General features: G+C 44.0%; 2 protein-coding genes across 3 annotated transcripts in view; both read right to left on the bottom strand.

The window, feature by feature from the left end:
• Nucleotides 1-2,405: 2,405 nt before the first annotated feature.
• On the bottom strand, nt 2,406-9,330 carry LOC114592465 (uncharacterized). Of its 2 annotated transcripts, XM_028720615.2 has the most exons (4): nt 9,105-9,330; nt 8,249-8,331; nt 6,817-6,943; nt 2,406-5,624 (listed from the first exon to the last, which is right to left on the bottom strand). In XM_028720615.2, the coding sequence occupies exons 2-4, from the start codon at nt 8,261-8,263 to the stop codon at nt 4,015-4,017; spliced, it is 1,752 nt and encodes a 583-aa protein (XP_028576448.2). In that variant the 5' UTR covers nt 8,264-8,331; nt 9,105-9,330; the 3' UTR covers nt 2,406-4,014. The 2 variants fall into 2 exon arrangements, with proteins under 2 accessions (XP_028576448.2, XP_028576450.2); XM_028720617.2 differs by lacking the exon at nt 9,105-9,330 and having other exon boundaries at nt 8,249-9,098.
• A 1,019-nt stretch (nt 9,331-10,349) lies between these two features.
• The window catches only part of LOC144326684 (uncharacterized), a 42,957-nt gene continuing 37,528 nt past the window's right edge, over nt 10,350-15,778 (bottom strand). The window contains 2 exon segments of the mRNA XM_077923434.1: nt 10,350-11,127; nt 11,129-12,184. Of these exon segments, the coding sequence (XP_077779560.1) occupies nt 10,953-11,127; nt 11,129-12,184 (1,231 nt within the window). The 3' untranslated portion in view covers nt 10,350-10,952.

A 15,778-nucleotide genomic window follows, 5' to 3' on the forward strand; every position in this document is an offset into this window, starting at 1 on the left:
TCTGGAAAGCCCTGCAGGATCAGGCCCCGAGGGCACGATCCTCTCCTTCAGCAGGTGCCCCATGTAGGATCCAGTGACCACGGGCAGCCTTAGCACCATACAATCATCATCAATATTAATTATTATTATTATTATTATTATTATTATTATTATTATTATTATTATTATTATTAATTGAGAGTCTGAGATAATAGAAAATATAATCTTTACCATTAAAGAGATTAAAGAGGCATTAAACTTCCATATGGTGAAAATATATGGATATTAATAACTATTTTAAAATACAGCAAATAATCCAAAAAAATGTAACCAGGTCTTCACCTCCTTTCCCTGAACTTTACCAGTAAGGAGAACCAGTTCTTAACAGGTACCTTGGTTTTTCCCCTTTCCCCTCACTGTGGGAGCCTATTTTGCTGATGAGCAAGTTACAATGTCTCAAATAGTGTCACGTTTGGGAGGCTTACACCTATATAAAATACATATATATACAGTGGTACCTCGGGTTACATATGCTTCAAGTTACATATGCTTCAGGTTACACACTCCGCTAACCCGGAAATAGTATCTCGGGTTAAGAACTTTCCTTCAGGATAAGAACAGAAATCGTGCTCCGGCGGCGTGGCGGCAGCAGGAGGTCCCATTAGCTAAAGTGGTGCTTCAGGTTAAGAACGGTTTCAGGTTAAGAACGGACCTCCAGAACAAATTAAGTACTTAACCCGAAGTACTACTGTATGTTAAAATGCACAATAATTTGATCTCAACATCCTTAAAACATCCTTACTTAAAATATATAATAAAACAAGCAAATTGAAAGGAATGAGCATTAGAATCAGGATAATACAGCTGCAGAGTTGGATTGGACCCAGGGGTCATCTAGTCCAACCCCCTGCAATGCAGGAATCTCAGTAAAGCATCCATGACAGGTGGCCAGCCAAACACTGCTTAAAATACTCCAAGGAAGGAGAGTCCACAACTTCTCAAGGGAGACCAGGAGACCGTTCCACTGTCCAACAGCTCTTACTGTCATAAAGTCCTTCGTGTTTAGTTGGTATCCCCTTTGGTTCAAGTCCTACCCTTCAGAGCAGGAGAAAATAGGATTGCTCTCTCTTCCATGTGATAACCTTTTAAAATATTTGAAGATCATATCTCCTCTCAGTCTTCTCTTCAGGCTAAACATACCCAGCTCCAAGTGCTCCTCCTAAGGCTTTCCAGCTTGTCAAAATTCTTAAATTGTGGTGCCTAGAATTGGACACAGTATTCCAGGTGTGGTCTGACCAAGGCAGAATAGAGTGGGACTATGACTTCCCTTGACACTAATTCTGTGGATGCAGCCTAGAATAGCATGAATTTCTGTTTTGCTCCTGCTGCATCACACGGTTGACTCGTGTTAAGCTTGTGTTCTACTAAGGCTCCTGGATCCTTTTCACATGCACTATTAGAAAGTCAGATGCCCCCTATCTTATATTTGTGCTGCAGGTTCTTTCATTCTATTCAGTTCATTAAAATGCACATAATGTCCTTGGCAGCAACACCCTTCTGAAGATTCCTAGGGCTGGAGGTTAGGGCAAAGGAGGTGGGTGAACCACAGGCAGCACAAATATATCCCACCGAGAACCCTCCCCTAGTCTGGACATTTCAGAAGCATAAAACTTGAAACCCTCATGAAGGTGAAGAAGCATGCAGTCTGAAACTGTGTCCCATTAACTAACATGTAAAAAAGTCTGGAAAATTAATGAACCTTCTACCCTGTTGTGGTTTCTTGACAAAGTCCTGAGGTTTATTATACACTCGTAGCTTGGTTTTTGAACAGCTTAGTTATCGAAAGCTTTGGCTCCCAGACGTCGCAAACCCAGAAGTGAGTGTTCCAGTTTGCGAACGTTCTTTGGAACCTGAACGTCTGACACAGCTTCTTATTGAGTGCAGGAAGCTCCTGCAGCCAATTGGAAGCCATATCTTGCTTTTTGAACATTTTTGGAAGTCGAATAGACTTCTGGAATGGATTCCATTCGAGAACCAAGGTACGGCCGTTTTTAATGAGCATTTATTCGTAAGGGGCTAAACGTAGTAAAAACAGAATCAACCCAGACTTCATGACAACTGGAAACAGAAACAAATAGCAATGTCTTGGACAATGAAACAATTAGAGAAGCTATCAAATATCAAGAATATTTCTGGCCTTCCTGACAGGGGCTGAGGGAGACCTTTCGTCCATGAAGAGGGTGACCTGAGCGGCTACGCTCTTTGGAAAGATATAATGTATGTCAGCAGATTACCAGGTAAAGCATTTCCATCTATGAAGCATATCAGCCTGGTTACATCAAAGGAAAATTCACAGCACATGAATAAATCTTGGGGAAGGGTGAAATACGGAACAGCATATGTAACAAATGATTACGTGCAAAAAATAAATTAGAACATGGATATGTAAATTTTACTCAGAAGAACAACCTGCAGTATAGCCGCTACAAGGAATCAATCTATTTTATTATTATTTTGTAATTTCAGAAGAGATGAGAGATAAATATCAGAGCCTATAGGTAAGATGCAGATAAAAAAGGCTGGGAAACTGAAATGGGGAAGTAGGCAACCCCACCTGGAACTAAGCAAAAATATGGAACAATAAAATTTTATACATACAAGATTCAAAAGCAAGGTCTCTTCCAAGGTGTTAATTAATTAACTAAATTTTTGTTTATAACCCAGAGCCCCAGCCCAATGTGGACAAACAATAGGAAATTCAATTCTCTATTGGCAAAGAACTAGGTTACATCAGCAAGGGATATAATTAACACTTCTGCTAATGTTAAAAGAAAAAATATGGTTGACTAACAGGGGCCACCGTATACCAATGTACAGGCTCACAAGAGACTTCAGGGTCTTCTACTAACACAGAGTTTTCCAAACTTTTCATGTTGGTGAAACCATTTCTACACGTGTCATTTCGCGACAAAGTAATTCAGTTTCACTAGCAAACGGAAGGTTAAATGAACCCCTTTCCAGCCCTGGGAGGAACTCAGGGTGGTTCACAGGATATAATCACAACTTAACACAAAATATATAATCATAATAAAAACAACACCCCCCAAAAAACCCCACATTCTAAAAGGGCATTAGATGTCAATCAGACAGAAACCTGGTTAAGGAGAAAGGCTTTTGCCTAGTGCCTAGGTGCCAGGTGAACCTCCCTGAGGAAAATATTCCACAGATGGGGAGCCACTGCAGAAAAGGCCCGTTCTTATGTTGCCACACTCCAGGCCTCTCAATGGAGGCAGCACTTTAAGAAGGGTCTCAGAAGATGACCTCAGGGTCCAGGTATCTTCATATGGAAAGAGACGGTCCTTGTTGCTATTGCTTAATGCCCCTCGTTGTCAGTGGAGACAGTTGGTGAGGGGATGGGGGAGAGTCCAATGGCAGGACTCTTTCTGGGACCTCTTCCACTTCAGAGACTGCAACCCCTTCCCTGCCTTCAGCCAGTGTGATTAAGAGTGGTGGACTTGTAATCTGGTGAACAGGGTTCACTTCCCCAGTCCTCCACGTGCAGTTGCTGGGTGACCTTGGGCCAGTCACACTTCTCCGAAATCTCTCAGCCTCACTCACCTCACAGAGTGTTTGTTGTGGGGGAGGAAGGGAAAGGAGATTGAGACTCCTTAGGGTAGTGATAAAGCGGGATATCCAAACTCCTCTTCTTCCTCTACGACCACCTCTTGCCTCAAGGGTGGCGCTCAACCTCCCTGTAAATCTTCCACTACCCATCCTACCCACCACTCAAACCCCTGCCCGTCCCTCACGCTGGCTTAAAGAAGAATGCCCACAATCTGCTTTCATACTGAAAAAACAGGTTGAAAGCAAAAGCCTTTTCTCCTCTAAAATGGAAGGCATATTGGGCTCCAAAGGTCTACTGTAGTCTATTGTAAAAACTGGAGATAAGGAATTGGATTCTAACACTGAGTAGAATCTTTGGTTTGCTCTCTTAGGAGCTCTTGAGATCACTGGATATTTTTCTACCTTCCAAGCTTAAGATATTTCACTTCTATGGATTATTTGATGTGAGTTAAGGGAATATCTGTAGGTGAAGTTCTTGCCACACTCCAAGCAATTATAAGGTTTCTCCCCGGTATGAGTTCTCAGATGTTGAGTAAGGTGACCACTCTGACTAAAACTCTTCTCACACTTCAAACATTTATAAGGTTTTTCCCCTGTATGAGTTCTTAGATGCTGAGTAAGGGAGCCACTGAAGCTCTTTTCACACACCGAGCACTTATAAGGTTTCTCCCCAGTATGAGTTCTTAGGTGTTGGGTAAGGTGACCACTCTGACTAAAACTCTTGTCACACTCCGAACATTTATAAGGTTTTTCCCCTGTATGAGTTCTTAGATGTTGAGTAAGGGAGCCACTGAAGTTCTTTCCACACTCCCAGCATTTATAAGGTTTCTCCCCTGAATGCCTTTTTTTGTGAAAAGTAAGGGAATCTAGGCGACTGAAGTTCTTTCCACACACCAAACATTCATAAGGTTTGTACCCTGTATGAATTCTTTGATGTTTAGAAAGGGACGAACTAACTGTGAAGCTCTTTCCGCACTCCAAACATCTATAAGGTTTCTCCCCTGTATGTGTTCTTTTATGTATGGTGAGGTGACTATTCTGACTGAAACTCTTTTCACACTCTGAACACTTATAAGGTTTTTCCCCTGTATGAGTTTTTAGATGCTGAGTAAGGTGAACACTCTGACTGAAACACTTGTCACACGCCAAGCATTTATAAGGTTTTTCCCCTGTATGAGTTCCTCGGTGTTGCAAAAGGTGGCCACTCCGGCTGAAACTCTTTCCACACTCCAAACATTTATAAGGTTTCTCCCCTGTATGGATTCTCATGTGTCTTTTGAGCTGGCTATGCACACTAAAGCTCTTTCCACATTCCGAGCATTCATATGCTTTTCTCCCTGCATGTCTTCTTTTATGAAAAGTAAGGGACTTTATGCAGCTGAAGTTCTTTCCGCACTCCAAACATCTATAAGGTTTGTCCTGTGTGTGAGTTCTTTGATGGCGAGTAAGGGTGCCATTGTCACTAAAGCTCTTTCCACACTCCCAGCATCTATAAGGTTTATCCCCTGTATGGGTTCTTTTATGTCTTGTGAGCACGCTACACTGAATAAAGCTCTTTCCACATTCCAAACATTTATAAGGTTTCTCCCCAGTATGAATTCTTTGATGCCTAGTGAGGGAGTCATTGTGCCTGAAGCTCTTTCCACACTCCCTGCATTTATGAGGTTTCTCGCCCGTATGAATTCTTTGATGCAGACTAAGGTGTTCTTTCCGACTGAAGCTTTTTCCACACTCCGGGCATTTATATGGTTTTTCTGTTGTATGATCTCTTTTATGAAAAATAAGGTAGGCTCTGTCACTGAAGTTCTTTCCACCCTCCAAACATTCTTTAGGTTTGTCTCCTGTGTGTGGTATCTGATTTTCGTTAACCTGAGAAGCAGTGGGTTCGGTTCCCGTCTTCTGCGTTCGTCTGCCCTCTTGTCTGTTGGTTCCATCTTGAATCCGTAACTTCTGTTGCTCCTCAGCTCTTTCAGGCGGCCCTTCAGATGGGTCCCCCTCAGCCAGGATCCTCCAAACATCTCCTGGTGGTTTAAAAAGAAAAGCTGGTAAGATGCTGCAAAATGCAGACCCGCCTATACTGGACTTTAATGTGGCCTTGAATCTGCTTGTGTCTGTACTTTTTTTTATTTTACATCATCCACATATCATCCTCATCCAACAGATACCTCACCTTTCCCTTTCTCAAGTCTGGGTGGATAAAGAGGGTTTTCTAAAATAATAATTTTTAAAAGGTTTTAAAAAGTACCCAGTTCTTATGAGAGGAACAGGGAATCTTTGTCCCTCCAGATGCTGCCGAACTACAGCTCCTATCAGCCCCAGCCATCATGGGCAACAGCTAAGTTGTGGCTCAGTGGTATAAGGAAGGCTGAAGCTTCTTGCTCCTGCCACAGGGATTGCACTGAGTACCAGTCAGTTTTCATCTTCGGTTCCCTTTTCCTTCAGGAATCAGCCCACACCCTACATTCATCATCTGAGGTCCTTCTCACTGTGCCGTTCTTCTAGCAAGGTGCCAAGTGTGCCAACACAAGCATGGGGCTTGGAGTGGTGGCTTCCGCCTAGGCAATGCTCTGCCCAGGGAGGCTCCCCAGGAGCCAATCACTGGCTAATTTTAGGAGGGAGGCATTAATATTTCTTTTCAGCCAGGCTTCGGTCCTTTACCTTAAAGAATTATAGTGGCCTTAATTTTTGCATCCTATGGTAACTTGCTTTTTGAATTGACCTTTCATGAAAAAGCAACTAAATGCAATGAATAGTAATTCATAATATCTGCCACACCATCATTCTGTTGTGTATACTGCTAAGCAAGCTATGTGATTAAGCAGTCTACGACTGACCCAAAAGCAGTAAGTTGCAACCAGCACACAGAAGACCCCTTCAGACTTTGTTTCCATGCCATGCAGTTGTAAGCACAGTTCTATCCAAAAAGCAAGTTTACCCCCCACCAAATCAGAACTAGAGACCTCACTGGCCAGAAAAAAAGAGAATCAAGGCAAGGAACTCTTAACTGATGTCTTTTCTTTGATGTTTATAAAATCATATATCAGGAGTGTGACTGTGTGCATCTGAATGCTGGACTATGTAGAACTTTGCTTTGACCCAACAGGGTTCTTCATATGTTCTTTTGTACAGGGGAAATGAAGAACGCTCCCTCTAGTGACCAACAGGAGTTCAAAACCTTCACTAGCTATTGATTCAGGGGGAAACGATCCTTACCTACAGAAGCCACCATCTCATAAATCTCCATCATGACTTCCTTGTACAGCGCTCTTTGGCCTGGATCCAGCAGGAACCATTCCTCGTCAGTGAAATGCAAGGACACCCCTTCAAAGCTCATTGATCCCTGGAAAAGGAAAACAATTCCCTTATTCGTAGTCCATCCAGGGTAAGGTATGGAAACCTGTCTTCTGCAATGGGCAACTGGATATCTTAAGTGTTCAGAAATCACCCAAAGCCGATGGAATTTACCCATTAGTTTAAGAATTCTAAGCAAGTATTCTAACAAAAACATGTAACGAGTCTGTGAGATTGCCCAGTTTCCTTTCCTCCAAGAGGGATTTAGTTTCCAGGAAACTGCAGGTTAGTTAGTTTCATGTTTGTTTTGGGGAAACTGGTGGAAAACATTATTAAAGACAATGACATAACCAAATGTATGTAAGCAAATTTATATAGTGCACCTTCAAGCAAAAAAAATCCTGACAACACATCTGCATATGGGATCTGAATTGGTGATGACTGAGAAGGAAAGTGACATTTGGGGTCATAGCTGATACCTCAGTAAAGATATCGACACAGGGTATGAAAGTAGTGAAATGGGTCAATGCTGTTTTAGGGAAAGATTCAAAACCAAGCTGCCAATATCATAGTGCTGATATACAAATCTGTGGTGCAGCTGCCCTTATAAAACTGTATGGATCCAGTTGCATGACCTCAAAAATAATATTGCAGATTCAGAAAATGTTGGGAAAAGAACAAACAAAATAATTAACGGGTTGGAAAAATATAAGGAATTACTAATCTGAAACAAAGGGGCTTATGGGGAAATATGATAGAGATGTAAAAAGGTATTCATGGTGTTTAGAAATAGGAGAGAGGGAGGTGTTTCTTCCTCTAGGATGATACTGCAGTCCAAGGCTGTCCAATGAAGCTAATTGTGCACAGATTAAGGACAAACTAAAGGAAGCATTTTTCACAATGTTAAACTCAGCAATTCACTAACGCAATATGCAGTAATGGTCACCAAATTAAAAGAGAATTAGGCAAATTCATAGCAGATAAGGTTACAACTGACTACCAGCCATGATGACTGTGCACGGCCTCCACTTGTTTTGGGCAGTATATTCCTCATTGCCAGTTCCTGGGAATCACCTGAAGAGGCATGCTGTACTCAGCTCCTGCTTACAAATGGTCACTGTGGGAATAGGATGCTGGACTAGGTGGGTTAATGGCCTGATCCACCAGCTAGACTTTTCCTAGGTCATGTTCAAGGTTTCATGAGTAAAACTCAGTCAAGTAACTCACTTCCTCAGAGGCAGAAGTCTCAGAAGCACAGGTGCAAGATTCGGGCCCCTGCAAGAACGCTTTCTGTAACAAGTACGGACCCACTCCACCTATCCCCAACATCTCTCCCTGATTATCTTTCCCCTACCTTAGCTGGATGCATGGTGGCCACCTCTTCTCCTGAGTAATGTAGGGAAATTCCACAATGTTGGTCTGATGCCACTGCAGTGTCTGTGAAAGGGAAGGTCGCCAAAGAATTCATGAAAACATTGAAAATGAAGTTCCTGATTTGCCCAAGCGGAAGATTATAAAACAGAAATCAGCAGCACATTACACGCTGAGGCAATGTGGAAAAATAACTAAAAGAATATTGAAACGATGCATATGGAAACACAATATATTAATATAAAAATTAACTTTCAAACGTATGTTTGTCTACTCAGAAAAACAATAGGGAAGGGCAGAATGGATCTCATGGATAGCTGAGATAACTGTCAGTAGAGCATTAAACTCTTAATCTCAGGTTGTGGATTCGAGCCACAAAGTAATGTGCAAACCTGCCCAGCACCTTTCACAGCAGGCAAGAGAGTGGAGTGAAGGGAGGGTGGGGAAGAGAGAGACAGTATTTATTATTTAAAACCAATGCCTTTATGGTATATTAGTTTTTGCATGGTTCTGTGAATTTTAGCTGTATTCTATCTTTATTTTCACCTGTGTGCCATCTGCATACTTTTCTGAAAAAGGGTTTAGATATTTTGAATAGGAGTTAAAATAATTACAAGATACATTCTGAGGGACCGACATTTTTCTATGAAATATTTTCAGTGCAGAGGGGCACTTTTCTGAGGAAGAGCTTAGATATCTTGAAAACATTTAATAACTACAGCTGCTACTGTCCAGGACTCATGATTAAGGACCAGCAATTTATTTTAAAATGAAATATTTTCAGTGCAGGGGAGCAGGGCCTTCGTTCCCTACTAAAGAAAAACCCCTCTCTCTCTCACTCTCTCGGGTTCAGCTGCGCGGGGTCCGCCTGGCCTTCGCCCTCCGAGGAGGCTCCTCTTCTGCCCTATGGGAGTCCCAGCCCTTCCCTTCTCCTTCCTTCCCGCATCTGAGCCGGAGGCGGCAGGAGGAAAGGCAGCCTTCCCGGCGGAGAAACAACCGGAGAAGATCCCCCGGGAGGACGAGGAGGACAGAGGCAAACCCAAGGCCCCCAACAAAAAAAAAAAAAATGAAGGTTGGATGGGACAGGAAGCGGAAGCTCCTCCTCTGGCGCCGGACTTCCCTTCCGCTCTAGGAATTTCGGCTCTGTGGCTCTGGTTAACCCTTGCGGAGCCGAGCGGCTATATATATATATGCCGCTCGGCTCCGCAAGGGTTAACCAGAGCCAGATAGATAGATAGATAGATAGATAGATAGATAGATAGATAGATAGATAGATAGATAGATAGATAGATAGATAGATAGATAGATAGATAGATAGATAGATAGATAGAAACACCCTGCATTTATATGGTTTTTAATACCGAGTGCACTCTGATGTGAAATAAGCATTGAATGATATGGAAATCTCTTTCCACACCTTCAACAGTCATACTTTGTATCCTCTCTGTGAATTTAATTTTCTTCAACCAGAAAAGCACCATTCATTTCTCTCCCCTCCTGTCTGTTGGCTACATTGTGAACCCCTTATTAATGTTACTCCTCCTGCTCCACGCTTCTTTCCTCCAAATATCTCCTGAAAGACCTAGTAAGTTTCCAAGCAAATTTCAAACTTGTTGATACTGACCTTTTAAAGCCCTAAATGGGCTATAGACCTGAAGGAACATCTCCATTCCCATTATTCAACCCAGACACTGAGGTCCAGCACCAAGGGTGGTTCCCGCAATGTGAGAAGCTACAGGGAACCAGGCAGAGGGCCCTCCCAGTTGTAGCATCCATGCTGTAGAATGCCCAACCATCAGATGTCAAAGAGATGAGTAACCTTGAGAACCTTTAGAAGACATCTGAAGGCAGTCCTATAGAAGGATACCTTTTAATGGGAGATGTTTTTATATACAGTAAGGGGGGAAAGTATTTGATCCCCTGCTAAATTTGCCCGTTTGCCCTCTGATGAAGAAATGACCAGTCCATAATTTTAATGGTAGGTTTATTGTAGCTGTGAGAGGCAGAATAACAACAGGAAACCCCCTAGAAACAGAACCCAGAGGACAAAAGTCAGAGATTGATGTGCACACTGTAAGGTGGACTTGAAACTGCCTGTGTGTCTATATTTTATTTTGCCTATATTTTATTTTGCCTATTTTCTCTATATTTTATTTTTCCTTGTCTAATGCAAGCCCACTCTTTGCCTTCCTACGTTCAGACTGAAAATCTAACACAAATCGCTGCTGCTCAACTGTGGACATTAGGAGGCAGTCTGGACTGAAGCTGAGGCTCCAGTACTTTGGCCACCTCATGAGAAGAGAAGACTCCCTGGAGAAGACACTGATGCTGGGAAAGATGGAGGGCACAAGGAGAAGGGGGCGACAGAGGACGAGATGGTTGGATAGTGTTTTCGAGGTTACCAGCATGGGTTTGACCAAACTGCGGGAGGTAGTGGAGGACAGGGGTGCCTGGCGTGTTCTGGTCCATGGGGTCACGAAGAGTCGGACACGACTAAATGACTAAACAACAACAACTGGACTCAAAAGGCCTCAGAGCAAGAAAAAGCCTATGATTAAAAAGAGGGAGGTAGGCAAGATTAAAACCAAACAAAGCTAAAGAAGCAAATTCTAACACTGAGCACAATCTTTGGTTTGCTTCCTGTAGATCTTGATGTGATTGAGGATCTTTCCCTACTCCAACCCCTTCTAAGATGTTTTCGGATGAGTTCCTTGATGCCGGGTAAGGGAGCTACTGTGACAAAAGCTCTTCCCACACTGCAAACATTCGTAAGATTCGTCCCCTGTATGAATTCTTTGATGTTTAGTAAGGTGGCTGCTGCAATAGAAGCTCTTTCCACATTCTAAACACTTATAAGGTTTTTCCCATGTGAGTTCTGTGATGTTTAGTCAGGGTTTCACTGTGACTAAAGCTCATTCCACACTCAAAGCATCTATAAGGTTTATCCCCTGTGTGAGTTCTTTTATGTCTTGTGAGGGAGCCACTGTCACTAAAGCTCTTCCCACACTCCCAGCATCTATAAGGTTTATCCCCTGTATGGGTTCTTTGATGGCTAGTGAGTTGCCGACTCTGATAGAAGCTCTTTCCGCATTCCAAACACTTATAAGGTTTTTCCCCTGTGTGAGTTCTGTGATGTTTAGTAAGGGTGCCACTGTCACTAAAGCTCATTCCACACTCGCAGCATTTATAAGGTTTATCCCCTGTGTGAGTTCTTTTATGTCTTGAGAGGTGGCTACTACGAATGAAGCTCTTGTCACATTCCAAACACTTATAAGGTTTTTCTCCTGTGTGACTTCTTTCATGCAAAGTAAGGGAGTCTTTGCGACTGAAGCTCTTTCCACACTCCAAACACTCATAAGGTTTGTCCCCTGTATGAATTCTGTGATGCTTCGTGAGGGAGTCACTGTACCTGAAGCTCTCCCCACAGTCCAAACATTTGTATGGTTTTTCACCTGCATGTGTTCTTTTATGTTTAGTGAGAATGCTCCTCTGAGGGAAGCTCTTTCCATGCTTCAAGCATTCATACGGTTTGTCCCCTGTGTGGGTTGTATGATGCCTACTAAGGGAGCTACTCTGATTGAAGCTCTTTCCACACTCAAAGCACTGATGAGGTTTCTCACCTGTATGAGTTCTTTGATGCAAAGTAAGACCACCACTCTGACGGAAGCTCTTTCCACACTCCCAGCATTTATGAGGTTTGTCCCCTGTATGAGTTCCTTCATGCGAAGTAAGGTGACTACTCTGACGGAAGCTTTTTCCACACTCCCAGCATTTATAAGGTTTTTCTCCTGTATGTGTTCTTTGATGCAGATTAAGGTAGTCACGCCGACGGAAGATTTTTCCACACTCCCAGCATTTATATGGTTTTTCACCCGAGTGCACTCTTCGATGTGAAATAAAAGTTGAGCGATAAGGAAATCTCTTCCCACACACAGTACATTCATGCTTCTCTCTGTGAATTTGATTTTCATTAACCTGAGGAGCAGGGGATTCCCTCCCCACCTTCTGCATTTGGGTCCCCTCCTTTCCGTAGGTTCCAAATTGAACCCACAGTTTCTGTTGTATCTTCTGTTCCTCAGGTCTTTCGGGTGCCACTTCTGATGGTTCGTCTTCAGTCAGGATCCCCCAAATATCTCCTAATGGATTAAAAAGGAACACTGGTAAAATGCCGTGTCTGTAATGATAATAATGATAATAATGATGATGATAATAATAATAATAATAATAATAATAATAATAATAATAATAATAATAATTATACCCCGCCCTCCCTGGCCAGAGCTGGGCTCAGGGCAGCTAACACCAGTAAAATTACAATAAAACATAATAGGCCCATTCAGTCCCTCATCTGACAATTGCTGCAGCTACCAGCAAGTGTCAGAAGATTCAGGACCCAATATAACATTATGCTATGGAACTGACTGAGAAAGAATTTTCTTCACACCACCATTCACGGGCGTAGCCAAGGAGGGGTTGGGGGGCAGATCCCCAGATCAAGTAAAACATTAGAAATACATAACTAACTGACCAATCAATCAATCAATCAATCACGCCAGTTCTGCCCCCTCAAACAAAAGTCCTGCCCACCCACCAAAAATCCCGCACCCATGCCACCATTGAAAAACATTCCTTTCCTTTTCTACTTTTTATCTCTCACAGCCCAGAACTCTTGCCCTGCAACCTTCCTGGTTTTCTTGCCAGGGGAGCTTCCTCACCCCCAACATCTCCCCAGGTCCCCACCTCCATTCCCTGGAACTCACCAGATCTCTCTGAGGGTCCTGGGAGGGAACATTCAAAGGTGGTGGGAGACAGCCTGACCAGGTCAACCGTCCATCTTCCTCCTTCCATCTTCGCTATGTTTGCAGGATCAGACACTTTCATCCTTTCTGAGGAGCTCTGAAGGCAAAACATTTTCCTGGGGTGGAAAAAGAAGCAAAGGGAGCCTCAGAGAAGCTACAGGGATTCCTCTGCCCTAGATATTCTCCTGCCCCTGGAGCTCAAATAGGGCATCCCCTCTGCAACGGTCCCCAACAGTTTTAAAATATGTTTTTCTGTTTCCAAATTAATCTGTCTGCTTCCTCTATCCTTTCTTAAGGCTGGCACAGTTCACACAGTAGTGACCTAAAAATAGATGCCATTGAACTCAGTGGAGCTTACTTAGGAGTAAATCTGCAAAGGACTGCTGTGCATATTCTTCCTCTTCTGACACCCAGAAACACATTGGTCCTCTTCCCCTCCCTTCCTCCAGTCAAGACCTTCTTGCCTTTTCTCCCCACTCTGTCTTTTCTGCTCACTTGGTGGGGGGTCCATCCATTTCTCCTCATTCCCTCCCCCCCCAAATCCCCTGGAACTCAGCTGACCTATCCCAGCCTTAATGGGTACTGGAGGTGGGGAGCCCCAGCTCAGGTCATTTCTAGGATCACAGATCTTTGAAACTCAGAAGTTTAAACAAGCTGCAGGTTCCTGGGAGGGAGGCAGAAGTAAATGGAGTCTGAAGGGATTTTTCTTGCCAGAGTTTCCTTGTTTCCACTCTCCATCCCTCTGCTTCCGATTTAAAAAAGAGGTAGAGCTCAACCACATACTGATGAACACCCAGCCCAAACCCCCTGATGATCTCTCCCAGCGGCTTCATGTAGATGTTAAAAAGCATGGGGGAGAGGACAGAACCCTGAGGCACCCCACAAGTGAGAGCCCAGGGGTCTGAACACTCACCCCCCCCACTTTCTGGACATGGCCCAGGAGGAAGGAGCAGAACCACTGTATAACAGTACTCCCAGCTCCTTTAAGACAGTCCAGAAGGATGTCATGGTTGATGGTATCAAAGGCCACTGAGAAATCCAGCAGAACTAGGAAACAACTTTCACCTTTGTCCCTAGCCCGCTGGAGATCATCGACCAGAGCGACCATGGCAGTTTCAGTCCCATGATGAGGCCTGAATCCTGATTGGAAGGGATCCAAACGGTCCGCATCCTCCAGGCATGCCTGGAGTTGTCCAGCCAGATGGGCGGGGTATAAATAAATTATTATGATTATGATTATGATTATTATGCAACCAACTGCTCAATCACCTTGCCCAAGAATGGAAGATTTGAGACTGGGCGATAGTTGGCTATATTGGTCGGGTCCAAATATATTTTTTTAAGAAGCGGTTTAATAACCACTTCTTTCAGTGGGTCTGGGAAGGCTCCCTCACAGAAGAAACCATTCACCACACCGCAGAGCCCATCACCCAGCCCTTCCCAGCTCGCATTTATGAGCCAGGATAGGCAAGGATCAACAGGTGGTTGGTTCACTTGTCCAAGCAGCCTGTCCACATCCTCAGAGGCAACATTGGAATTGATCACATGCAACTTGACTGGACAGGACTTTAGCACTTTCCCACCCCGGCCCTGTTCCCATGGTGGAGTCTACCTCTTTCCGAATCTGAGCCACTTTATTTGTAAAATACTTTGCAGGAAATTGTGGGGTCCTTACCAGGCCCCAATGGCAAAGGCTGTTCTGTTAGATTGCGAACCACCTGAAAGGGTCTCCTGATACTGTTTACTGCAGATGCAATAGAGGCGGTGAAGAAAGTCCTCTTCGCCATCGCTATCGCCACTTGGTAGGCTCAACGTTGAGCTCTAACCTGTGTCCAGTCCAATTCAGAATGAGTTTTCCACCACTGGTGCTCTAGCCATCTCAGAAAATGTTTCATGACCCTCAGCTCTGGGGAAAACCATGGGACTGCCCGGGCTCCATGCAATTGGAGAGGGCCTTTTGGAGCCAGACAGTCAATAGTCCTAGTTAACTCTGCATTCCAGCAGACCACAGGGAATCAGATGAAAGGCCATCAACATGGGATAAAACATCCCCTACCACACTCTCTGGAAACCATTTGGATCCATTAAGTGGCGGGGGAGGACCATCAGAATTGGTCCCACCTCCCTACAGTGGGGAAGGGTTGTGGAGAAGTCCAGTTGCACCATGAAGTGATCAACCATGGCACTTTTTTTGCTTCGCTTTTACTTAGTGTCAGATCACCCGCATCTATAGAGGTGAACACCAGGTCTAAGGCATGTCCGCGGCTATGAGTTGGGCCAGACTTATTCAAGAACAGCCCCAAGGAGGCCATGCTTTCCACGAAGTCCAGAGCGGCCTCTTGTAAGGTTGTGTCAGCATGGATGTTAAAATCCCCTAGGACAACCAAACTAGGTGTCTCCCGGAGAACATCCACCATTACCCGAAGCAGCTCGGGCAGGGAATCTTTGGTGCAGCAGGGAGGTTGGTGCACCAAAAGGAATCCTGTACTGTCCCTATTGCCCAACTTCCAGAACATGCACTCAGAAAACTGGGTCTTCCCAGTAAGATGCCTGGTGTAAGCTAATGATGTCCTAAAAATCACTGCAACCCCTCTCTCCACCCATATAACCTGGGTTGCTGTGTGTAAGAGAAACCTGGTGGACAAGCAGCAGCAAGAACAGGCTCATCTGCTTCATCCAACCAAGACTCTGTTACACATGCCAGGTCAAGTCCT

The sequence above is a fragment of the Podarcis muralis genome, chromosome 2, assembly GCF_964188315.1.
Source record: "Podarcis muralis chromosome 2, rPodMur119.hap1.1, whole genome shotgun sequence".
In the NCBI taxonomy this organism is placed as follows: Eukaryota; Metazoa; Chordata; class Lepidosauria; order Squamata; family Lacertidae; genus Podarcis; species Podarcis muralis.

Excerpts from the sequence above, each read along its gene's own strand:
- LOC114592465 (XM_028720617.2), bottom strand. The coding sequence starts at position 8,362 with ATGAATTCTTTGGCGACCTTCCCTTTCACAGACACTGCAGTGGCATCA. Across the intron at positions 6,944-8,248 it reads CCACCATGCATCCAGCTAAG|GGATCAATGAGCTTTGAAGG; the intron begins GTAGGGGAAAGA and ends TTCCTTTTCCAG. Across the intron at positions 5,625-6,816 it reads TGAGATGGTGGCTTCTGTAG|GAGATGTTTGGAGGATCCTG; the intron begins GTAAGGATCGTT and ends TTAAACCACCAG.